We start from the raw sequence: 25,360 nt of genomic DNA on the forward strand, positions 1-25,360 counted from the left end.
ACAAAATATTTGCACCGACAAAACAAACATTCAATTTTATTTGTACGGCACTAATGCAGACGCAGTGTTGGTCCTAATGCAGACGCAGTGTTGGTCCTTAAACGTGCCAGCAGAGTGACGTCTCTCTCCGCTGCTCTGTGCAGACCGCTCACCGTCTGGCTTGGAGTGGGTCACGTGGTTTCCACCAAGTTTCCGTGTTTACAGAGCTCGGGCTGTTGTGGCTTGTTGGTATTCAGTTTCTGAACAGGGATGCTGTGCGGTCATGGCGTTTTTTCGGGCGCAGGAACGAACTAAAGAAAGGTTGGTGTTCTTCCACCTTCTGTTAGCAGGTGCTTACGTCCCTGCGAGGTTTTGTTGGGAGCTGAGCGGCAGCAGCGGGCTGTTTTTCCCGACTGTGGCCGCGTGTCATTGCAGCGTGAGGCAGGGCTGCTTAGCTAATGAGGCAGAGCTCCACTGTCAGCTGGGGGATGCGGTCTTATTATTGAAGTGGGCTCTGGTCTGCGGTGCAGACCGGTTACTTTTACCCAGAAGGTCCCGTGTCTAGAGGACAGAAAAACACACTGACGCTTAAGTGAGAGTGCGGAGGATATAAAAGACTGTGACAGACCTTTAAACTAAAGCAGCTGCTTTTTCCAGCAGCCCTCCAATTCTCAGCAGCCTAATGGAAGCGGCAGACCTTAGCACATGATCTATGCTTCAAACTGACCACCAGAGTGAGCTCTTAAAAGCTTTGAAACGATCTCCTGCGTGGTCCCAGTCTAGAGCAGGGCATTGAATTTCCACAGTGCACTTTGATACACGGCATGCTGGGCAGGAAAACGATGAGGTCACCTCTGAACAGTACAGGATGAACAGTTTCTTCAGCGAGTGTGAGGAAGTGCTTTGTACGTACTGGTGACTCTACTCATTAGAGCCTGTCTGATACTGGAGTTTTGGAACTCAAGCTACCACAGGCCTCTGCTTCTAATGTGTTATGGTCGTTCAGGGAAATGAATACAATCAATCACACCAGTCAGGATCCAACTTTCTTTTGACAGTCTGGTTAACATAGAAAGCATTCTTCTTCTGTACTTAACAAAAGTCAGGTAGGATGTGGCAATTTAAACCATGCTCAGTGGCACTAAGGAGACCAAAGTGTGCCAAGGAAATATCCCCCCAAACCATTGCACCACCAGCAGCAGACTAAACTATTCATACAAGCATTCATCCATGCTTTGGAGATCTTGCAGCGCTTGTGTAAATTGTAGCCTCAGTTTCCTGTTCTTAGTTGACAGGAGTGGCACCCAGTGTGGTCTTCTGCTTCAAGGTGTGGCGTTCTGTGTGTTCAGAGATGCTCTTCTGCCCACCTTGGTTGTAATGAGCAGTCATTTGCATTATTGTTGCCTTCACATCAGCTCAGAGCAGTCTGACCATTCTCCCCTGACCTCTGGCATCAACAAGGCATTTTCAGCCAGAGAACTGCTGCTCACTCGATAGTTTGTCATTTTCAGACCATTATCTGTAAACCCCGCAGATGTTTCTAGATTGGGGGAGATGCCAGGAGAGTAGATGAGGTCATTTGGCACCAACAATCATGCAATGCTCAAAGTCGCTTAAATCACCTTTTTCTCCCATTGCAATGCGCAGTTTGAACTTTAGCAGATAGTCGTGACCATGTCCTCGTCTTACTCATTACTGAAATGGGATTTGTTAATTAGATATTTGTGTTAACGAGCAGTTAACAGGTGCACCTAACAAAGTGGCCAGTGAATTTAAGCAAATCACTTCCTTTTTTAGTGACACATCCTTCTGCCTAATCTGATAACTTTGATTTCAACAAGCAGCAGTTCCACATAAAACCTTTCAATACCCTTTGTTGGGTTTGTTAAAGCTGCGTATGTGAACTGCACCGGACTGACTGTTTCTAGTTCCTGTAGGTCCGATTACCAAGCTGATGTTTTTGAAATGTCTTTATTGGTTTTGTTGTGAAATATCAGTTGGAATATATATATATGTATATAAGCTAAAACATTGCTCTGGCATGAAATAGCTTCTTAAATATGTCAGCAATTAACTCCTTTTAATGCAAGTTGAGTAAAGGAAGTGCATGCCACGGTTTCTAAATCCACATTACTGCTCACAGCGGTTTCACGTATTGATGGTCAGTGCAGCAGTAAGCAGAAATATTACACACGTAAGCTGCAACATTGCTCACAGCTGAATAATCAACTACGAGGCGCTCTCTCTCTTTTAGTGGTCACAATTCTAGCCTAAAAAGTGACTTTATTTACATTTTTTTAGGTTATTTAACGTGTGTAATCCTGACAGAACACAACTATAAGGAAAGCTGTGCACATGATGCATCAGCACTGACCAGAATCTGCAGAAACTTGCTGATTCTAAATGTTTAAAAAGTACACCAAAGACAGTTTTTTAACAGGGTGCATCATTGCCTGGAGTCACACTTTTGTGTTAAAGAGCCAAATTCTCCAATTTACAGTCTAACTCCACCTTTGCGCTGATGTTTTCTCAAGCAGCTGTTTGCTCCTTTCCAGGTTTTCTCTCTTGCTGCTGGATTTGGAGGAATATTATTTTGAACAGCACACCGCGTACCATGTGACAAGCACTTTAAAAAAGCAGAGGTAAGTTGGATAATTAACGGCAACGCTTCATCAGCATCTAACACCTTAAATCGCTGCACCATGGAAATACTTTATAAGCTTGAGTACAAACTGTGCCATCACTTTCCTCTAAAATTACAAAAAGCAAAAGAAGTCTTACACTTTGAAATGCTTCTGTCTGTTTTTATTGGTGCTATCATGTACTCATGTTTGTTTAAAGCTTTTAGGGTTGATGGTAGTTGCTCTGCCTTCTGAGGAACAACTGTTCAAACACCATTTAGTTCTGTAATGAAGGCTTGTGTAAACTTTTTTTTTTTTTTTAACAAACATTGTGAACTTCTCAGTGATAATCATGTCCTGTTACCTACCTACCGAAAAAGGAGAGAACAGTAAATACAAAAAACACCACCTTTGCTTTCTTTGTCTCGTTTTGAAGATTTCTGTCCTACAGGCCATTTGGACAACATTTGTGCCATGCAGCTATTTGCATTTGGTTAATATTTGGCAAATATGTGATCTAGAAGTATGGTGTGGGCTGGATGTGAGCCAAGTTTTATTGTTTAGGCTAAACGTTTATTGCCATGTGGGACGACTTTACACTGTAGCTCTGCTCTGTGACCTTGAGACCGATCAGTTCAAAGAAAAAGTAATCTGTTGTTTGGACTCATTTCCGGTTCTGTTTTTTTCCCCCTGATTGAAACACAGTGGATGGGGAAATCCGTTGTGGAAATCCGGGAAGGAAAATTGATAGAGGTTGCTAGCCTGTGATTAGCATTTTATTCTCCTAACGTTTCAAGATTAATTAATTTATTTTTTATAAATGTCTATTGACTTTTTTGTGCAAAATATTTACTGTTGTTTGTTTTACTGTGTGTGTGTGTGTGTGTGTGTGTGTGTGTGTGTGTGTGTGTGTTTTTTGTTTTGGTTTTTTTGTTTGTTTGTTTGTTTGTTTTGGGGGGGGCTAGCTATTAGTTAACAAGCTAACATCAGCTGTTTTCTTTCCAGAAAAATCCGAGGTTCGTTCAAGATTTGTTCCAAATCGATCATATTTGATCCAGAGGAGCTTGGAGAACCGATTATAAAGGTTTGTTTTTATAACATTCTTAAAAAAAAAACAAAAATAAAACTACAACTAATAAACATTGTGGGAATGCTGCTAGCTAAATTTTAAATTGTGAATTTTAACATTAAAAAATATACGTTGGTGTCATGAGGCCTGTCTTTGCTGGGAGATACAGTTACCATTATGTAGGCAGGCTGGATATAATGGAGAAGTACTAACAGACTTTTGTATCGTACAGTGTTTGTGTGCTTTTCATGGATTTTGTAGTAACGCCACCACGTCTTTAATCATAATTGCTCTGCCTTCAGATTCCTCTGCGAGATTGCAAGAAGATTGAGTTTGTGGAGGAAGAGAAGAACCCTTTTAACGAGTGAGCACAGTAATATCTTAGGCGTTGCATGTGCAAATCACATGCTTGTCTTTACTCAGTTTGACAAACCGGTTTGGTTACTTGGTGTGCAAATGTAGCCCAGCTGTACATGAAAAGCAATGTTGTAAGTAGCATCTGCAAATGATTGGGCTTCATGTGATTTTGAAAACAAAAACGTGTGCACTACTGCTTTGGATGTGGCACATGCTAATGCTGATTATTCTGTATTATTAATCTTAAAAGTAATTATAGTTTTGATGTCATGATTCTTATTATTTACTATCTGATTTGTGCATGTGCTCACAGACCCAGACCATCAACCATATCTATTCTCTGCAAGCAGGTGAGTTATGGGGTTATTTTTGTAAACATATTGTTCTTCAGAGAGGCACCAGTCCTCGCGGCTTTTTCTCAGTAATATACGGTGTTTTATTTTTCTGGTTGATCCTCTTTACTTTCATTGTCTTTTGTTTTGTCTACGTAAATCCACTCTTTCATTTTCAGGTGATATACATCAAAGAAAGCAACGTTATCGCGCCTTACAGAAATGAAAGGGTGAGTCCGCTATGCTATATAATAGCCAGTGTAAAATTCTGTAATGATTGTCTAAAAACACTGAAGTACATTTTTAGGACAAGGTTCTGAAACCAATGTGTCCTTTTATTCAAAAGAAACTCTGTTCTGTTTTTGAATAAACTTGTCCGATCACAGGAAGAAAAGACACTGACCTTTCAGTTAGAAGTCTGGAGTAAAACAGAGGATGTTGTCCAGACGTTACTTCAGGTATGTCGCTGGTACAGAACAAAATACTGTGGGGTGGGGGTCGGTGGGGTGGGGGGAGTTTTGTGTCACGTGTGCGTTGTGTGCTGCTTTCATTCCCTTCAAAATCTGTTAAATTTTGCAGCTCCACAGGGCCTCCTGTCTGGAAAAACTTGGAGACCAGACTGCAATGGTAAGTCGATCATTACACTCAGTCCACAGTAAGCCTCGAAAGCAATGCCCCACTTCACACACTGACAAAAATCCACATCATAAATAATTAAAAAATAGATTAAATCTAAATAAAGGTCCAGTTTGTAGTGACTTCAAGCCCCAACAGTGTGGTCCATCTCACATTTGTAGACCATTCCTCGAAACCCTGAAGATGAGGAAACGATGAAAAACAAATGCAATGAAACAGTGAAAGTCTGTTGCACTTCCTGTATTTGTCCCCACTTACTCCTTCCTCTTTACAACCATTAATTAGTTTAAAATTTGAAGTAAATTGCATAACCAAAGACCAAATCCACATTTCCTTTTTTTCTAGATTGCTGCCAATCTACAATCCCGAATGGCGAGGTCTTCATTTGACAAAAACTGGTATGTAGATGTCAATCAGATGAGTGTTTATATGCTTTTTCCTAACTTTATTTTTAGGCCTCATTGGATTTGTGTTATGCATGACTTAAATTCAATATAGTGATTATTATATAAGGCTTAGATGTATTAGAGCGTGCAGCTAGACAGGACTGTGATGTTAATGTGCTGTGAAGCTTTCAGAGTGTTGCTGAAAACCCTCACATGGAGTGTGCAGTGGAGATGGTCATGCCTCTGGTGTGCAATCCAGGCCATGTCTGCGTAACAGATAAAAACCTCTACTTCCAGCCTCTCAATGGATATCCGGTGAGATGACCAAGCAGGCAGTAGGAATGGTGTTGGTGTGGCTGTTTGTTCAGATGCTGAACACCAGTAATGTTTCACAAACACATGAATTGTAATTGTGTGCACGTCCTCTCCCTTCAGGAAAATGTGATTCAGATAGAGCTGCACAATGTCAGGAGAATCTACAAAAGACGGCATGGTCTTAGACCCCTGGTGAGTCGCAAGTGCTACTAAAGGTAGCTTCAGTATCTTTCTGAAAGTTCACTTTTAGTCATTTGCCTTGTAATATTTAAAGTCACTGCAGTTTATTTGGATGAGCACATGGGTTCATGTGTTCGGTCTCCCTGCTCAGGGTCTGGAGGTATTCTGTTCTGAGAATGACTTCTGTTCAGACATATACCTGAAGTTTGACAACACAGCCGACAGAGATGAAATCTACTATTACATCGCAACTTTCCTGGGTGAGACGATACAAACCTATTAATAAATGTCTGATTTATTTTTTCACTTCTTTAAAATATATTTTGCTCTAGAAGCCTGAATTGGTGGCCTCCGCTGGTGCTGTTTCCACACATGTGCTGCACTCCTGAGCTGTTTCTGCCAAGAATACACAACAAATTGCTTTAAAATCTCTTTAGGATCTTTTTCTTCTTTTGCTTCGTGTTGTCGACTTTGTGTTCATACCTAAATCCTAAGAAAGATCGAATGTGTCCCTAGGATATGGATTTGTGTTGGTGTGTTGGACTCCTACATGCACAAAAATTTGACCACACAACATGCAATTTGCACAAATGTCTTTGATATGCTGCGTGGAGATGGGGGTGACTCTCAAAGCAGAGCCAATGAGAATGGATAAGCAATCAGAATTGCTAAACTTGTATCAATTCTCGTCCCTATTGTGAACCCAGTAAATCTAAACCAAGTGGAGTTTTCCAGAAGTAACAACGTGTCTGTCTTGGACAATCTTCAATACATCAGTGTACCATGCTGCTTCCATTTGTGATACGCCGATGATGCACTGGAACTAAATACCTAAATTTTCATTCAGTCATGCAGCAGTTCTGTCAGTAAATTATCAGAATCGTGACTCACTTGTTTTGTTGAGATTTATTGAACAAATTGAATGAATGAAAGTTAACCGACCAGCAGTAAAGATGCAGACCCGTACACATAGACACAGTCTGTGCTGCGTGTTGAAAAGAGCATCTGCAGAAAATGTTTTCCTCAACACTGTGAAAATGATTAACAAGTGAATCCCTGTTTGTGGTTCACTGATCAATGATTACACATGAAGGTGTGCAGCAGTGCACTCGCAGACATGTGTTTAAACAATACTGGATATAAGTGAGATCTAAATGTTCAAGGATTTAGGAGCAAACACTTTTTTTGTTTTTTTTTAAGTGTGCTACTGTTAACCCTCAGCTACATCCATCAAGTGATCACTAAATAGTCCAAAGCTGCAAATAAACCTGATTAAATGGTCTCTATGCGACTACGCAGAAGCAACATATGTAAAAACTGCTGTTGTCTTTATAAAGCAGTGCCGCTGAAGCTTCATTCTTGGTGATTAACTGAACCACGTGACTGTGCTGTTTTCGTCTTTCTTGCTCAGAAAACCACATGACAGAGCACACAGCAGAGAGCTACATGTTGCAGTGGCAGCGTGGTCATCTCAGCAGCTACCAGTATCTCCTCCACCTCAACAACCTGGCTGACCGCAGCTGCAACGACCTCTCGCAGTACCCCGTCTTCCCCTGGGTCATCGCTGACTATACCAGCCCGCGGTTAGGTGGGTCCGCAGACCTTTGCCGCTTTCTCCTGTCAGTCAGAGTGATGGTGGCTGAGATTTTGGGTCTCGCATCTTTGTAAAGATGCTGTAGTTTCTCACTGTCAGGACTTCACTTTGTTTCTCAGACATGACAAATGCTGCCACATTCAGAGACTTGAGCAAACCTGTGGGAGCCCTGAACAAAGAGCGACTGGACAGGCTCCTGGTGAGACTACTTCCTGATTGTACTGTGTTTGTTTTTGGTAACAAGTTCCTTATTAACCACAGAGCTCTCCTCTTGTCCACAGGCTCGCTACAGAGGCATGCCCGAACCTAGCTTCATGTACGGCAGCCATTACTCATCTCCAGGCTACGTCCTTTTTTACCTGGTCAGAGTTGGTATGTCTCACAGTTAACATTACTTATCATCTACAAGACGTGTGGAACCAGCAGATGTTATTTTTGTATGTTTTGTAACACTGAGGTTTAGCCTGCTGGTGACACAACAGTCAAATATAACACTACAGTTAAAAGCGCAGCACAGCATTTTCACTCTTCATCTTGATAGTTTGTGATGATGCTTGTGCAAGTCAAGCAGAAGTTTAAAGATCAGTCAAATGCACGATTGTCACAGTAACTGTGACTCACATTGTGACTCACGGCCTTCAGAAACTACACACTGACATTTTGACGACACATAATTCTGCTTTTTGAAGTAACAGTAACATTTAACACTACAGCAATGTTGACTTAATTTCTCTCACATTCAGTTTAAAATCTGTTGATATTTAGCTGTAGTCACTTTTATTGATTTCTGATCTTTCAGATTCTGTCTTTTAAATTCATTTGCTGTCCTCTAACTGCAGCTCCAGAGCACATGCTGTGTCTCCAGAATGGCCGCTATGACCACGCTGACCGAATGTTCAATAGGTACATCTTTTTTTTCCTTTTAAACGTTATAATGGTAACCTACAGTGGCGTGAAAAGGTATTTGCCCACTGGCTGATTTCTTAGTTGTTTGCATATTTGTCAAACTTAAATGTTTTAGATCAGCGTGGGTAACTCCAGGTCTCAAGGGCCGGTGTCCTGCAGGTTTTAGATCTCACCCTGGGTCAACACACCTGAGTCAAATGATTATTTCATTACCAGGCCTCTGGAGAACTTCAAGACATGTTGAGGAGGTCATTTAGCCATTTAAATCAGCTGTGATGGATCAACGTCACAGGTTTAGAGGGGTTTATTCTTGTTTCTTTGTTTGGTTTTTGAAAAATTACATTGATTATCTCCAAGACTTTACTCCAAGACAAAAGCTTAACTTTTTGAAAGGTTTGAGTCTCATTACATCCGATCTAAAACTTGCACAGTATTTCATAAAGACAACACCATAGCAACAGTCAGATGGTGGTAGTGTGATGATCTGGATCATTTGCTGTAACCATGACTTCAGCTCTCCACCAGAAACTGTGAAGGAGAATGTCCAGTCATCAGTTTGTGCCCTGAAGCTCAAGAGCACTTGGGTTATGCAGCAGGATTGTGATCTGAAACACACCAACAAGTCCCCCTCTCAAACATTGTTTGAGATGCTTCAGCGTGACCTTCGTGCTCAAAAACAATGTGGCTGAATTAAAACAATTCTGCAAAGAAGAGCAAACCGAAGTTCCTCCACAGTGAAAGACTCGTTGCCAGTTGTCACAAAAGCTTGATTGCTGTTCTTGTTGCCAAACGTGCTAACCAGTTATTAGATTTATGGGGCAATTACGTTTTCCTGATTAATAATTATTTATGCATTTCTAAAGGACGATGTACAAAACATTTATTTCATGTGAGAACAACACTGAGAATTACCAGCTGACATTGGCGCAGGTTTACATACAAGCTACTTTTAACTAGCTTTACCCCAGGCAGGTAAATGTAAACAGAGTTGAGAAGTTAAGCTCATCCTAACTCTGACTAAAATAGTGCTAATCAAAGAAGTTTGACACACAGATGTACATTTAGGTGTGTACACTGATCCAGTTTAATCTTGTGGGAGGAATGGATCCTGGACAGGTGTCCAGCCGATCACAGGGCAAACAGATGCTGACATTTACATGCACTGTTGTACAGGAACAACATGCAAACAGAGTTTGCATGTTGTGAATACTGTGGAAACAAGTTTGAACACGTACACAGTGTTTTCTGGTGAAGATGTGAATGTTGTATTTCACGCTTTGAAGTCGTGTTTGGTGATGTGTTGTGGTTTCTTACAGCATAGGTGAGACGTGGAAAAACTGCTTGGAGGGAGCTACTGACTTCAAGGAGGTGAAGCTGTTCGTCTGTTATCTGGTGTTGATGCTGTTTCTGTAGAGGAATGTCTTTCTTGACATGTTGCTTTTCCTCGTATGTTTGCAGTTGATCCCAGAGTTTTTTGGGACAGACCCCAGCTTCCTGGAAAACAGAATGAGTCTGGATTTGGGCAGACGGCAGAATGGAAGTTTAGTTGGTGATGTCGTTCTTCCGCCATGGGCCACAGGTGAACTTCCTGTCGACCGGCTGTGTGTGTGTCTCTGTAATATTAGGAGTCACGTGCAGAAGTAAGGTTAGCTGTTTCTTCCTCCAGATTCCAGTGATTTTCTTCAGAAGCACAAAGACGCCCTGGAGAGTCAGTATGTGTCAGAACACCTTCATGAGTGGATTGACTTGGTGTTTGGCTTCAAGCAGAGGGGCAGTGAAGCTGTGGCGGCTCACAACGGTAATTAACCAACAGCTACTCTCAGTACAAGAGGCATGAAAACGTGCCAACAATTAATATTCATCTCATCGGTTTCCTTTCTAAGTGTTTCACCCACTGACCTACGAGGGCGGGATCGACTGTGACAGGTACAGAGAAGAAAATCCAACGAGAATATTTCCAAATGTTCGTCCCGCCTCATTGGCCTAACGTTTCCCTTCTGTCTGTGTGGCAAGAATTGTGGACACCGATCAGAGAATCGCCATGCTGACACAGATCCTGGAGTTTGGCCAGACGCCCACACAGCTGTTCACCAGCCCTCACCCTCAGAGGATCACCCCGAGGTTTCAGAACATTACCCGAAGCTCGAGCATCAACTCACCCGACGCTGAACTATCTCCAGGTAACATCGCACAGCACGCAGGTGGGAAGTGTGTGAGAGCCTTGCAGCTGCAGAGGTTTCTCTTTCATTGTTCAGGCTTAAGTAGCTAATAACACGATGCAACGGCAGCTGTGAGAGTTGAGCAGCGTTTCTAAAGCCCACACAGTTATGTGCTTCACTACTCTTCTCTGGAAGGATGGTGCATGTTTCAGTGAGTGAAGCCAATCAACACAAACACAAGATTAAAAAGTGTCACAATAAGATGAATTATTATTTTACTACTCTTTTTTTCAAGAAAATAAAGAGTTTCATTTATGCACTTTTGGCTGTATTAACTGTATTTTAATGTGTTTTAATATATAAAATGTTTTTCATAACCATAATAAGTTAACATGCAGGCCGGATCCCTGCGTTGTTTTGCAGCCTCTCAGGGCGAGGACTCGTCTTTCGAAGATCTCACCGAGGAGAGCAGGAAGTTGGCCTGGGCAAACATGGAAAGTCTGAAGCCCGTTTCCAGGCACAAGATCCATAAAGAGTGAGTCAGGAGCTGCTCGGTGGGCTGCAGTTAGAACAGTTAGTACAAATGTAACCACATACAGCAAAAGTGAAAGCCCTGCCTCAAAAATGAGGAAGTGAATTCAAAGAAAGCAGGTTGCAGGCAGCTGCAGGAGCTCCACACCCCTTCAGAAACTTAATACTACTTTCAGGACTACTTCCTTCAATAACAGACTGCTGTGTTATTCTAAATAAATTCTTCATTTCATGTGTTTGTTTGTTTTTATATATATATATACATGTATATTTATGTGTTTTTAAGTAACTTTCTTTCTGCTGTATGTGCAGAGCTGTGACGGGCATTGCTGTGTCTCGAGATGGATCCGCTGTTTTCTCCACATCTCAAGGTTTGGAAAATGTCTAGACTGAGAAGAAATGAGACTACTCAGATCTAATTGAAAACTCATTTTGTTTTCTCTTTAATTAAAAAGCCGTTGAGTTAAAAGGATTAAGAGAATGATGGATTACGGTTTGCTCTGTTCTGTCAGTGGAGTTTTGTTTCAGACTCACTCGTCTCGCTCTTTATTCCAGACTCGACACTTAAAATGTTTTCCAAAGAGCTGAAGGAGTTCCAGAGAAGCATGTCGTTCTGTAACATGGTACGCTCGCCCGTTCAGCATCTCCTTCCTTGGATCTCTTCTCCTAATCTGTTCCATTTCTCTGTAAACAGTAAACTGCTCGACTGTTTTTCAGCCCTTGTCGTCGTGTTTGGTACTGGCGGACAGTAAAACCGTGGTGTGCTCTTCGTGGGACAACAATGTGTACGGACTGTTTATTCATTATATTTAACGTGGTTTTCAGAGAGTTTTGACGGCTTCTCGCTGACCTGCACGCTCCTCTCTCCTAGTTATTTCTACTCCATCCCGTATGGCAGGCGGCAGGATACGCTGATGGGTCACGATGACGCTGTCAGTAAAATGTGCTGGTTTGAAAACACACTCTACACAGCGTCCTGGGATTCCACTGTTAAGGTAAAGTTTTGTCTCTATAACCTTTTTCAGACATGGGACATGTTACAGTGATGGATTAATGAATTTACTGAAGGGAGAGAGCTATGCAGTATTTGTCATATGGACCAGATTGGACAGTACATCACATGATGTATAACACACGAGGTCCCTTTACTAATAAATAAGGAGGAAACATCGTAGACACATCAGACTTACATAAACGGTAAAATGATATCCTGAAAGCTTTCCCTGGACAGGAATGAGAATACTGTTATTGCATCTTCATGTAGCTCGCACTCGTGCTGTGATGTCCGGCCTGGTCAGGCTGCATGACGACTTTTACGAAAAGCTAAACCTGGGTGCTCGTTCTGAAAAGAAGCCGACTTGTTTCAGTGCCAGCAGATGTATGCAAAGGACTCCATGACAGAGAGAGGATGAACCTTGCGTTGTTTTCTGTGTGACCTTCACAGGTGTGGGAGTGCACTTCTGACAGCTCTTCCGCTCACAAGAGATCCCAGTTTAATTTGCTGGGTGAGTTGGAACATGATGCTGGGGTGAGTGACAAAACCGGAGCCACAGGTTTCATCAGTGTCTTAAAACTGCATGTGGATTTAAATGTATCATAATCAGTGTTTACGCCACTCTGACTAATCACTCTGTTTTTAAACAAGTAAGGCTGTGTGCATGTGTTATTGTTGGAAAAACTCTTAAAAATAAAATGTTCATATTTGTCAAACACTGAGACGTTTTAGCAGCGTTAAAAACATATTTAATAAAAACATGTTTGCTCTCTAACATTCAAATTCAGGTGAACACGGTCGGTCTGAACCCAGCTGGGACTTTGCTGGTGTCTGGATCTAAAGATGGGACCGTCACCATCTGGGACACCAGCAACTACAGGACTCTGCAGCAGATCCACTGCCACAGTGGGACCATCCACCACATGGCCTTCAGTCCTGGTTTGTGTGAACGTGGAACTTTGAATTTTGTTGAACATTTTAGGTGATAGACTCAGATCTGCTTGTGAAAGCTATGAGTAAATAATTCCCTTAAGCTTAATATTTGGCTCAGTACAGTTAAAGTGCATGTGGAGAGCACTTCTTAAGTTTTCTTTGAAGCGTCTGCTGGCTGCTTGATTCTTCTGTATCCATCAAACAAACCTTTATTGCTGAGCAGGAAGAATTTCTGTTGAGAAATTACAACTCCCAGACTCATATGTATTATTCAAAGACCTGTAACTGTATATGTGTGTGAGCTTAGAAATCCTGATTATAGCGATTTTGCGTTCTCAGATAGCCGACACGTTCTCAGTGTTGGAGCCGACTCCTGCATGAAGGTTATCGACGTCCAGACGGGAATGGTGATCTCCTCTGTGAAAGCTGAGGAGGAGCAGAGGTGAGAGACTAAAAGCTGGATATAACTAAAAGTCTTAATTTGTTCTGTGCTTACACAGGATTCATGCATTCATTTCATTCATTTCTTATGAATTCTTTTTTCCTTTTGGTGTATTTAGAAATCTGACAGCTAACATTAAATGTAGATACTGACATGCTTCACCTGAGTTAGACTTCTGCTAACAGTTGTGCTAATAATTTCCCATTTTCCTAGCAATCCAGAACTTTGTATTTCACTTGTTTCTTTGTGCTATGCTCAAAGCTTTTAGCAGCATGTTTGTGTGTGCAGGTGTTTCTGCTGGGATGGAAACTGGGTGCTGTGTGGGGGCCAGTCTGGTGACCTCCTCCTGTGGGACCTTCTTACCAACACAGTTACCAAGAGGATCCCTGCACACTCAGGTGGAGCTCATCTTCAGTAATCATTGGGTGGGGTTTTTACCCCCATTTTCAAACTTCTGCTGCTGCTAATTTGTTTATTGGCTGTAAAACCAGCAACTACAAAGAAAGAAAGAAAATCTGCTACATTTGTGATTTATTTACTGCCAGTTGAACGAATTAGCAGGAATGAATTGACACATTACCAGGAACTTCTGCTAATTCATTGTCCTGAATGACCTTTAATCATAACATAAAGTTGTTAGTAAATAACAGAAAATGGTGGGCCAGATTGGAGTCTTCGCTGGTCGATTCTGGCCCCCGGGCCTTATGTTTTACACCCTTGTCCCCAAAGCTCACTGATTTCCACTAAATCTGTAATATTTGATTCAGAAGATGTCGGCGGATGCTAATTTAGCTAATATGTTTGTGCCACTAATGTAGTAAAATCTTAAAATGTACATGCAGTAGAATAAAATGTATCAATTAATAACAATATAGGCTAAAGAATATTATACATGGATCCGTGTACACACAGGTGCTGTCACAGCCATGTGGATGAGTGAGCTGTGCACCACACTGATCACAGGTGGAGAGGACCGACAGATAATCTTCTGGAAGCTCCAGAGTTAAAGTTCCATCTCTGTTGGGGAGATAAAGACTCCCAGTGCAATATCCCGGACAACACAGGCCAAGTATCCTGCTGACTGCCTTTGAAAGAGACTCACAAAGGACTTGAGACATGCTGACAACATACTCTGAATGTGCAGCATCTCAGAGGAGTTGGCTCTGAACTGTTTTTAATCCAAAACCAAGCAACAGGCCAAACGTGGTCGTCTTAGTTTTCATTAATGTCTGCATCTTGGGAGAAAATGTCTACTTACAGTTTCGTGCATGAGAGACGGAAGCAGAAGTGTACGTGTTTGATTTTTCACTTCAGTTTTTAGCCTGTTATACATACACGTGGACTTAATTTTGTGCCTAAATTTATTAACTGTTAAACATCACGTAGCTAATCTCTTCCTAACCTCCCTCCACAGCTCTGTAAAGGATAAAGCAGGTGTAGTTGGTGGATGGATTGTATCTTGTTTTTAAATATGTTTCAGTAGCTTTATGTGAATTTTAATTTTGCAGTGGATTTACAGTGTCTGTCAGAGCTTTATGGTGCTCAGGTATTATTAATAAATCATGGTTGCCTCTAAAATGTCTCCTTTCTTTTGTTTTTTTTTTGTTTTTGTTTTTTGTTTTTAGGGGTCTCTGAGGATTTGATGAATGAGCTCGACTTATTCTGATTAAACAAACAGCACAGTGTACTTTTATTACACGGATCATCCTGTATTTTGCGATATTATTTTTCCTCAACAAAAAAGAGTAAAAGTTTAGTAAATGTTCATGCTTTTGGATTTTGTGTCAAGAGGAAAGACAACTTTAATCAATATATCAGATATTTTGGTTATTTACAGTGTCGGTGATGTTTGTGGACATCCAACAAACACTGGGGCTAAAACCAGACTACCCAGTAACAAACAGAACCATTTCTATATTGATATTTGATACTCTTGGTTACACCTCTTGGTCAAAATTCAAATAGACTACAAGTTCCAGCAGCTCAGTTTACTGTTTAAACCCTGAGGTCACTCAGCCAGTAGGTGGTGCTCTTTGCACAGAGAGTCTAAGGCAGGGGTGTCAAACCAGGATACTGGTCCTCGAGGGCCAGTATCCTGCTTGTTTTGAGATATCCCTGAACTACCTGCTGCTGATTACCTGGATCAGGTGTGCTTTGCCAATAAGAAGCTATAAGGGCAGGTTAGTTGGAAAACAAGCAGGGCAGCGGCCCTCGAGGCCTGGAGTTTGACACCTGTGATCTAAGGGATGGAAGAGCTTCACACCACCCAGAATACCTAATAATGAGACTGAACAATTTTTGCCTTTTTTTTTTTTTTTAATATGAAAAGTCGATCATTTGCATGACACAAATTTTAAGCAGTTGTTCTCTTCTGTTGTCACAGACCGTTCTGTGTCTATTGATGAATCCGCAAAGAGTTTAGGAGAGATTATTATTGCTTTCCGATCATAGCACTTTGCTGTTTCCAAATTGCTGTGATCAATTGGACTGAAGAGTATCAGGACACATAAACCTTTGAATCACAACAGCTCTTCTGGTCGCTGCAGACTGGTCCCATTATGGGTCTTTTGGTAGCAAGAGAAAAGTAGAAGATACCAACTTTAAAATTGTGACTCTCAATAACACTCCACATCCACTTCCTATTTCGTCTCCTCTTCCATTTTCTGTGGACAAGAAGACAAAGTGAAGACAGGACCCAACATCACAAATACTTTAGCCATCAATGCTTTTAAACAGCCTACAGCAGAACACACTTCCCCACATCACGTTTACCTTGAGTTTTTTCAAATTGGCAAAGGCTCTGAGTAGCTTGGGTGTTGGTGGCTTTGGTCCAAACAGAGCCAGTCCTTTCTGCTTCTCCTCATTACCTTTAGCAGGTACAGCTCCTTTGGCTTTGATTAGTTTCCTTCACAGTAACAAAACACACACACAGTTCTTAAAAGGATGCATATTTAAATTTCATTTAACTTAATGATTTGGATGGAGGTTTGCAGGGTATATGATACTTTTACTTTTAAATTTGAATGAAAAAACGGTTCCTGAAGCACTAATAAGCGGCTCACCTGCCCTTCCTGGCCAGCACCTTCTCAGACTCCGGGTAGTGGACGAGGATATCAAACAGGTCTTTCTTCTCCAGCACAAAAAGGTTTGCGAAGCCGTGAGCTTTTACATTGGCGGTGCGCCTGTTTCCTCCATCTTTAGCCGACTGTAGTAAACTGTGGTTGGGTACGCAGACAAAATATAATATGGCCTACTATGGCAGTCCATACCAAAATAATGCAACACAACTACCGAGCAACGTACACAACTTCACAAAAGCAGCATTAAAGACGTGATGAAGACTGCTGGATCTTTTTCCCTCCTTAGATTATGTTCACCCAAAGTTAATTTGTCATCATTGTAACAAAGGTTTCACAGCACCAGCTGTCCTTCCTGATGCTGCAGACTTACCTGATTTCCCCAAACACAGAGCCGGCCTTCAGCGTCACAAACACGATGCTGTTGTTGGGTCCTCCCACCACCTGCACCGCCCCGCTTTTGATGATGTACATCTCTTTACCGATGTCACCCTGCAGAGGACAGAACAGCGCAGTGACACTCAGCTCAGGTCACCTTGTTGCTTCATGATGATCAGCACAGTTCAAAAATATGTTGCTTGCTACTTTGTAGCCATGTCGTTACCTATAGACATGTATACACATATGTATGCACCAACCTTCTTCACAACAAAGTCTCCGGGTAGATAAATGATTGACTTGAGCCGCAGTAACATGTCCACTAACATCTGCTGGTCACAGCCCTGAAGGACAGAGTGTAGTGAGTACTGACTTTCACTGAATCACAGCAGCTCTGCTTTACTCATCTCTGAAAGATGACAGCAGCCAGCACAACTTTGATTTCAGAGGTTTTGGTCCAAAAATGCTACAGTTCATCATCTGTCCACTCACACGCCCTTTCTCTAATACACTTTCTATAGCACTAGAGCGCTAAAGCTTAAGCAGCCTCACCTGGAACAATGCAATCTTCTGGAATGTGGCAAGGTTGACATCCACAGCAATGGCAATTCTCATCACCAGAGGCATCTTGTCCAGGAGCTCGGACTCATCTGAGAAGGACAGACGGTGTGATTCCATGTAAGCGCATTCAGATTTTTAGTCTGTGGATTTTTACAGCTCATTATTAGTCAAGCTTGAATCCTTAAGGAATGGCTGAGTCTTTTTCATTACCTCAGCTGTAACTTTAATTCATTTCAGTTGCATTTTGATATATAGCACCAAATCACAACAGCAGTTGTGTCAAGACACTTTATATTGTAAGGTAAAGACCTCACAATAATACAGAGAAAACGCTTAACAATCAAACGACGCCCCATGAGCAAGCCCTTGGTGACAGTGGGAAGTAAAATCTTCCTTTTAACAGGAAGAAACCTCCAGCAGAACCAGGCCCAGTGGCCACGACTCGTTTTCTTTTGTTTGTTTGTTTGTTTTTTTATGTAGAAATGTATTTGTGTGGATGAATATTCCCTGTTCCTTATTTAAACTCATCAACTTCTTCTGGCGAGGACACTGACAGGTATAAATTTCTCACCCAGCATTCCCTGAGCTGCCCAGGTGTAGTTGTACCAGGTGCGGACTCTGTTCTGGACTAGCTTGGGGATCGTATAGGTGTTCATATAGGCAACACATCCGTCCATTGACGCCCGGAAGTATGTCTGAGCTGCTGTAGCTGCTCCTATGACATCTCTCATCTGAAAGAAAGAAAGGCAGAAATGTAAAGTGTCACAGAGAAGTAATAGATATTAACAGGTGGAATATTAAAAAATAGATGAATGGTGATCACATTGAAGAATATCCTCCTACCTGTCCGATCAAACTCGAGAACACAAAGACACCAATAAAGAAGTTAGCCATCTGAAAGGAAATCTCGAAGGTGGTTACAGGTTCCGGTAAACCCCCGATGTTGATGAGACTGCGAACTGCAAAGTAGTAGCAACGCAGGTACCTGCGCAGGGACAGGAGGGGAAAGACAGGAGTTATCCACAGCTACAGACGGCATGTCGTAAATCTTTTAGTTTACTGGGATCAACAGGAGCATGGTACGCCTTTATACTGTGCAAAGCTCTAACATGGTCCTAAGAGACAGTCCACCAAGAACTTTAACCCTTTCATGCATGAATTATAACAACTTCAATCAGGATTTTTTTCATTAGTATTTTTTATTCATCTTTAGGTATGAAAAAAAGATGTTTGAACTTCATTTTTTTAAACATGTAGTTTTTTACATGTCCACTGAGGTGGACAACTGGCTGACCAGTGGGTGGCAGAGTACGTAGTGACACATCAGTGTCCAATGTTTATGTGCAAGTATACCATCAACACTGACACAACTACAAGAAAACAGCCTTTGAATAGCTGTCCACTGTAGCGACCACTATGCATGAAAGGGTTAAAGAGAGGCGTTACCACAGATGAAGATGAAATATAAACATTTTTCAATACAGGAGTATGAAAACAGAACAATACGAGTTCTTTAAACTGAATTCAAAAGTGAGCGATGTCAGTCAGGACTTCTCTGTGTAAGTCAGCCGACGTCACTCATCGAACAAAAAGTTATCAAGAGCAAGTCCCTCTGTCAGCATCAGTATGGTTAAACTTCCTCAGGAGCACCGCATTTGATTTGCTAAAGCTGAAAATAATTATTAATATCAGAGAGTTGAATCAATCTGCAGTTAATTAATGGACATCATTTAGATTTGTATCTCCAAGCTAAGATGAATGCCAGAGCACGCCACACAATTCTCAAATAATATTAAAAAAAAAGGATAAAGCAGAGCTGGTCTTTGTTCAGGAGTCACTCTTACAAAAATCATGGAGCATGCTGTGCACGTTAGGTTACAACAGAGGGCGCTGCTGATTTCCCCAAGCACACGCAGCACGGTAAATAATCATCTTCATCTGCATACTGCATACCAGCAAGCAAAATAACATTGGCATATGTGTCATTAAATAATGAAATAGATTTGGTTTTGGAAACACCAAGTCACAACACCGTGCAATAATATTCACAACATCGCTACATAGATACAGCGTGACTTGGCCTTGTTAAGCTTTTTTAAATACCCCTGCTTTTTGCTTTTTGTTGTTTTTTGTTCTTTACACAGATCTCTCTCTGAGTTTTAAATTGTTTCATTATAAGGAAAAGTGATATATTTGATTATGAAATGACATGTTTCAGTTCCATGGTGAACTCCAGAGTACAGTACAGAACTTTAGGTCACAAACTGGTGTACATACGCTGTGCCATTCCCATCATACACCCATGTAGTTGTGGCAAGACCCTGGTGCACTGAGGCAACGTAGTAAGCACAGGCGTTGAGGTGAAGCATGTAGAGCAGGTAGCCTGTGGTGCGGGCAACTCTGTGTCAGAAAAGACAGAAATGGTGACGCTAAAGATACAAAACAGTGACATCATGCGATTCACGAGCAGTCACCTCCAGATGTAAGCTTTGGCCATGACACTCTCAAGTCGATCACTGAACTCAAAGAAGGAATCAATCTAGAACACAAAGGGGGGAAAGTAAAGGAACTTATCAGAAAATGTAATGGAAAAAAAGTACAATAAAAAGAAGTTAGCATCGTCACGCCTACCCTGATGAAGCGGTTCAGTCGGTATAACGAGGAGAACTCAAAGTACAGGCAGAGAAGGTCGAAGGGGAGGATGCTGATTATATCAGTCTACATGGAACAGAATACAAACATTTGTTAAACTTTGGATTTTGCTGCAAAGCTCACAGATATGAAAGAAGAATAAAGAAAATATAACAATTTAAACTGCTAACTGCAAAAATGTGGATAAAAAACAAATGCAGTGTCACCATCTATCCAAATCTATATATTTAAGATTGTACCACTTTATAATACGGTCTGCAAGAAAAGGGGGTGTAATTCCCCAGTAATTAAAAGGAATTTCACTGTCTTTTACTTAAAATTGCAATATAACTATATTTACCTTCAAATACTTAGAATAAAGTGGTAACAAGTCAGGTTTGTAGAGAAAACAATGGAATGACTAGATTGTACTTAAGTGTAAGTACTGTGTGAGTCATTTTAAGAAATGCTTAAATCAGTAATTGTAAGTTTTGTATGACTTCAGGTATTTTACAGGAAAGGAGACATAAAATATTCTGTAAGTTATATTTATGTATTATGTAATTTCTTAGTAATATTGCACAAACACAAACAACATTTCCCATTCTTACATTGCAAGTGCACTTTACAGTCTTTATCACACGTATATTAGTAAGATAAAAGGACACTTGAAAAACAGAACATCGATCGTGCACAACAACATAATGAATATCAAATAAAGATGTAAAAAGGTAAGATTAATCCACTCTATAATACGACCCACGCCCCAAAAAGTACAGCGTTTGTATGATGTAGAAAAACTGTTTTTCTGCAAAATTACCATGAAATTGGACACTACTTAAAACTGCTGATGCAGTACTTACATTTACTTACACTATAATTATTTCTTTATTTCCTGCAAACACTTTAGTTTTAACTTTCTTGTTCTAGTGTGTCTACCTGTCAATATTTGTAGGTACATTTAATTACAACGTAATACCAAATAAAATACATTAAAATTCCATTTAATTACAGTGGAATTACATCTTTAGTCGCCTTTAGTGTTATAAAGTGTTTAATTTAATTCAAACCATTTAATAAATAGGATTTTATTTATTTATTTATAATATATGCTAATTTCATGCCAGTGCCAGTGCTTGTTGTTTTGGACATTAAGGCAGGCCAGCTCAGCGCCTCCACTCATTTATGGAGTCTTGGATTTGGAATATGTGTAGTTTGGCTTTATCTTGCTGAAATAAGCAAGTACCACAATTCCTGAAATTATGTTAATTGTGTTATTTTTCAGTTGTTGAACAAAACTGTACTTAACTGGAGTACTTAAGTAAATGTATTTAGTTACTTTCCACCACTGGACACATGTTCTCACCTTAAATCGTTGTGATTTTCGATAATGCACCTTAGTCAAAGCTCTGTCTTTCTGGAAGCAACAGAGGTGTGAAGGTCAATTACACTTTTAAAATGTTATCAGGTACATGTGATTGAGTGGTTTGTGACTTACAATGATGTCTCCAGCTTTGACAAACTGAAGGCGAGGCTGCCAAACAACGATGTCTATTACATTTACAATGTCGCTAAGAATGTCGAGGAATATCCAGTAGCGGTTGGCAGTTTCACCGTGGTAAGGGAAAGCCAGCCTGGCTGAGCAAAACCAGACGTTGTAATTGTACGCCAATGCCACGAAGCTCAACCAGGAAATGTACCGACGATCTGGAGAGAGAATGACAGAAATGTCTGTCAAGTATTTAAAGGTAAATCCAAGAAATTCATTGAGCTTAGCTGTGATGCCTACCTGTGAAAGGATCAATGGTGGTCCCCAAGAAGACATCCATTTTTTCCTCCACTGGATGGAAGAGGACGTCAAAGCAGGAGCAGCTGATTTCTGGGAGGATCCTTTCTTTCCTCTTGGCCTCCTCTGCCAGTCGCTCCTCCTCGGCTTTCTTCTCGGCCTCCAACCTTTTCTCCTCATCTTTTTTCTTCTTCTCTTCTGCCTTTTTGGCCGCTTCTTCCGCCTTCTTCTTTTCCGCTTCTTCCTTGGCTACGCGCTCCTCTTCTTTCAGTCGGATGTAGTCATCCTTTCTCAGAATAGGTGCTAAAAGGCAAAAGAAGCATACAATGATTTAAGACATTAGTTTGCATGTTGTTGTTTTTCTCTCTAAGCATGCCGGCTTGTTTTTGACCACACTTACTGACAGGTGGTGTGACTTCTGGAGATGTGGCGTAAGGGTCTATGGCCTTCTCTTTGAGTATCTCTGTGCGTTCTTTTAACCTCTTGGCTAAATATCGGATGGTGTCGTCTGTGTAGCGGGAGTAGACAACAGGTGGAGGAGGAGCTTCTTCACTAAAAACAGAATAAATTAGAATAAAACACACAACTCATAGCTTTAGGAACACACCGGGAGAGACGACAGCAGCGCTGCTTTTCCACTTGTTAAATAGGCATTTGTTACATTTCCATGACATGAATATATTCCCTCAACATTCCCTTTAAATTCTATTGAAGTGACTCCAGCTTGCATGAGAACACAGCCAGATCAATCTCAGTCACAAATACCACTATAAGCTCCTAATCTCCTTTCCTGCTTTTAGGTGCCACATGCTCCAAGCCACAGTGTTATCACATCTTCTACAGCAATAGTAGAAGGTCTCCTGAGACCTATCTCATTGTATGCACAACTGAGAGAGTGGGAGGGGGGTGACTGTGGAGTCATCAGTTCTTACTGTTAGATACCTGTTAGATATACCTGTAACTATTCCTGTCCTCAAGCAGCTCAGAGTTCATGAAAAAAGCAGAGCTAAAGGAGGGCCAAGTTATTCTTAGTACAGTTAATGTGTCCTGGTGCAGTGCCCATAAAGGGAGAATGTAACCCAGGTTGTTCTACAGATGCCCCCTAAATGCCTCACATGTAGGCATTGCTGTGAAAACTAACAGACATGCCCATGACGTTAGAGGTTTCAACAGGGAACAGCTACAGTTATGTCCATTAGTATTTGGAGAATGAAACCAGCTTTAAAACACTCAATATGTGATTGATTTACTTTCAACTTTAATTCACGGGGTTTAGCATTAACTCTTTAGGAGTTATAGCAAATTTTTTATGTAGTCCCCTATTTTCAGATGCGTAGAAGTAAGCAGTTAAACATAATTTTAAAATAGTTTTGCTTCTCAGGCTTGGATCAAAATCATTTAAAGCCAGTGACTGGTCTGGATGTCGTCAAATACCTTGTTTTCTCCCTCGAGTTGCTCTGCCAGGCTTTTAAGGCAGCTGATGCTTGTTTGTGGCTCTCTCTGTATTCAGGTTTGTACTTAAGAACTGAAAAGCATGCTCTGCTGGGGTGAAATCAGGGGACTCGCTTGGGAGTTGAAGAATAGCTCATTTCTTTACCTTGAGAAACTCTTGGGTGTCTTTTGCAGTGTGCTGTGGGCCATTATCCATTTGCACTGTGAAGTGGAATCAGTGCAGAGAGTATAGCTCTGAACACTTCATCCTGCTACTTCTATCAGCAGCCTCATCACAAATAAACATTAGCAGCCCAGTTCCACTGGTAGCTGTACACGAGTTGCTTGTTTCATTCGCCACACTTTTCTCTTCCTATCATTTTGCTTCACATCAGGTTTTATCTGTCCATTTTTTCAGAACTGTGCAGATTCTTTTCAGATGTTTTCTGGCAAAGTCTACTGTAACCTTCTTGTCCTTGTATGTAACCAGTGGTTGCCCCTTTTTGTAAACCCTCTGATACTCCAACCTCCCCCAGAGTGTTCCTGACTTTGATAGAAACCTTCTATGAAGGGGTTTTCTTAACCATGGAAACAATTCTGCGATCCACTTTAATAGACTTCTCTAGTAGTCTTTGATACTGTTAAGCTGGCCGGCGCATACCTGATTGCTAAAAATGAACCAGATTGTTGAACTGACTGCTCCTAAGTTGTACTTTCTCTCTCTGACCGCTTCATTTAGGTTTTTCAGCATAATGCCACCTTCACTTGCATCATCATCTCTCTGGACCTTGAGAGTTGCGAGTCCCAGTGAACAGTTACCAAAGCTCAACACTTGGAATTAACTCCAGATATTTGATCTGCTCAATTTGTCACAAAATAATGGAGCTGGCCTCATGTGGCCATGAAACTGCTTGCCAGTCAATTGTTCAGTTACATTTGTGCTTCTAACTTTGGAGGGTTATGTATAAAAATGGCTGTAATTCTAAAACTAATAACGTAATAATTGTTAATGCCCTTAAATTAGCCAAAAAAGGAGTACAAGCATGATGAATTCTAACCCTTCAACGTCCTCTGGATTGGCAGCAGCAGGAGCAGCAGCAGGAGCAGCAGCAGGAGCAGCAGCGGGAGCAGCAGTGGGAGCGGGAGGAGCAGGTGCCTGCGCAGGTGCTGGAGCTGGAAGAAAAATATAACAGCATTCTTTAGTTTTTCATTTCTATGACTGTTACAGAACCCCCACTGAAAACCTACAGATTATATTCTGTAGAAATATATTTAAAAAACAATTCAAGTGCAAAGTTCAACAACCAGAGCAGCACCGTGTACCGCATGCTTATTTGACATTCAGCGCTCTATTCTTACACATCCCGAGGGATGCTGTTCGTGTTTTAAACCACTGGTACACGAGGCAACGATCACCACAGCATGAAGAAAGGCTGTTTCTTATTGCATACTTTAGTACAGCAGTGGGAACCTAAACCTTCCCAAGAAAGTGCTCACTGTTTGTGATACAGGATCAGCCAGATGACACCAATCCCTTTGTCTGTGATTCACAGAGAAACAGGGAGCAGATGGACAGTCTAACAATCCACTAAAAGACACATTTAGTGAATCTACAGCAAGGTGAGAGAGTGTGGCAGAGCGAAACAACAGCTCTCACATCTGTGGACGATGGTACATACTGACCAAAAAACATTCACTTCAAAACACTTGACCATCAACCTAATAACAATGTAACTGAATGTGGAACTCAGCTCAGATAAACATGCATCTCACCTGTTTTTGGCGCTTCTTCTTTCTTTTCCTCCTCTTTCTTTTCCTCCTCTTTCTTTTCCTCCTCTTTCTTTTCCTCCTCTTTCTTTTCTTCTTCTTTCTTTTCTTCTTCTTTCTTTTCCTCTTCTTTCTTTTCTTCTTGTTTCTTCTCCTCCTCTTTCTTTTCCTCCTCTTTCTTTTCCTTCTCTTTCTTTTCCTCCTCTTTCGTGGGCTGATCTTCTTTTTCTTCTTTCTTTTCTGGCGGTTTTTCCTGCTTTAAATTAAAAACACAGGCAGAGGGAAGAGAACAAAT

At 41.2% G+C, this 25,360-nt stretch overlaps 2 protein-coding genes across 2 annotated transcripts; one reads left to right on the top strand and one right to left on the bottom strand.

Annotated features, from left to right (window-relative positions):
* Window positions 1-113: 113 nt before the first annotated feature.
* On the top strand, window positions 114-15,012 carry nsmaf (neutral sphingomyelinase (N-SMase) activation associated factor). Its single transcript, XM_005461377.4, has 31 exons — window positions 114-300; window positions 2,535-2,621; window positions 3,606-3,684; window positions 3,972-4,033; window positions 4,340-4,376; window positions 4,538-4,588; window positions 4,745-4,816; window positions 4,938-4,985; window positions 5,340-5,392; window positions 5,566-5,695; window positions 5,816-5,887; window positions 6,027-6,135; window positions 7,287-7,463; window positions 7,589-7,668; window positions 7,751-7,841; window positions 8,309-8,372; window positions 9,692-9,743; window positions 9,834-9,954; window positions 10,042-10,173; window positions 10,259-10,301; window positions 10,389-10,555; window positions 10,958-11,069; window positions 11,378-11,436; window positions 11,621-11,688; window positions 11,783-11,850; window positions 11,937-12,060; window positions 12,510-12,593; window positions 12,848-12,998; window positions 13,332-13,434; window positions 13,723-13,832; window positions 14,347-15,012. The coding sequence occupies exons 1-31, from the start codon at window positions 263-265 to the stop codon at window positions 14,439-14,441; spliced, it is 2,739 nt and encodes a 912-aa protein (XP_005461434.1). The 5' UTR covers window positions 114-262; the 3' UTR covers window positions 14,442-15,012.
* Window positions 15,013-16,073: 1,061 nt separating this feature from the next.
* cngb3.1 (cyclic nucleotide gated channel subunit beta 3, tandem duplicate 1) lies at window positions 16,074-23,508 on the bottom strand. The gene is made up of 16 exons (XM_025910214.1): window positions 23,465-23,508; window positions 22,268-22,419; window positions 21,871-22,170; window positions 21,580-21,788; window positions 21,448-21,498; window positions 20,082-20,168; window positions 19,925-19,989; window positions 19,728-19,850; window positions 18,294-18,435; window positions 18,022-18,181; window positions 17,442-17,539; window positions 17,150-17,233; window positions 16,885-17,003; window positions 16,497-16,649; window positions 16,207-16,339; window positions 16,074-16,097 (listed from the first exon to the last, which is right to left on the bottom strand). The coding sequence occupies exons 1-16, from the start codon at window positions 23,506-23,508 to the stop codon at window positions 16,074-16,076; spliced, it is 1,944 nt and encodes a 647-aa protein (XP_025765999.1).
* Between the last annotated feature and the right edge of the window lie 1,852 nt (window positions 23,509-25,360).

The sequence above is a fragment of the Oreochromis niloticus genome, linkage group LG9, assembly GCF_001858045.2.
Source record: "Oreochromis niloticus isolate F11D_XX linkage group LG9, O_niloticus_UMD_NMBU, whole genome shotgun sequence".
NCBI lineage: Eukaryota > Metazoa > Chordata > Actinopteri > Cichliformes > Cichlidae > Oreochromis > Oreochromis niloticus.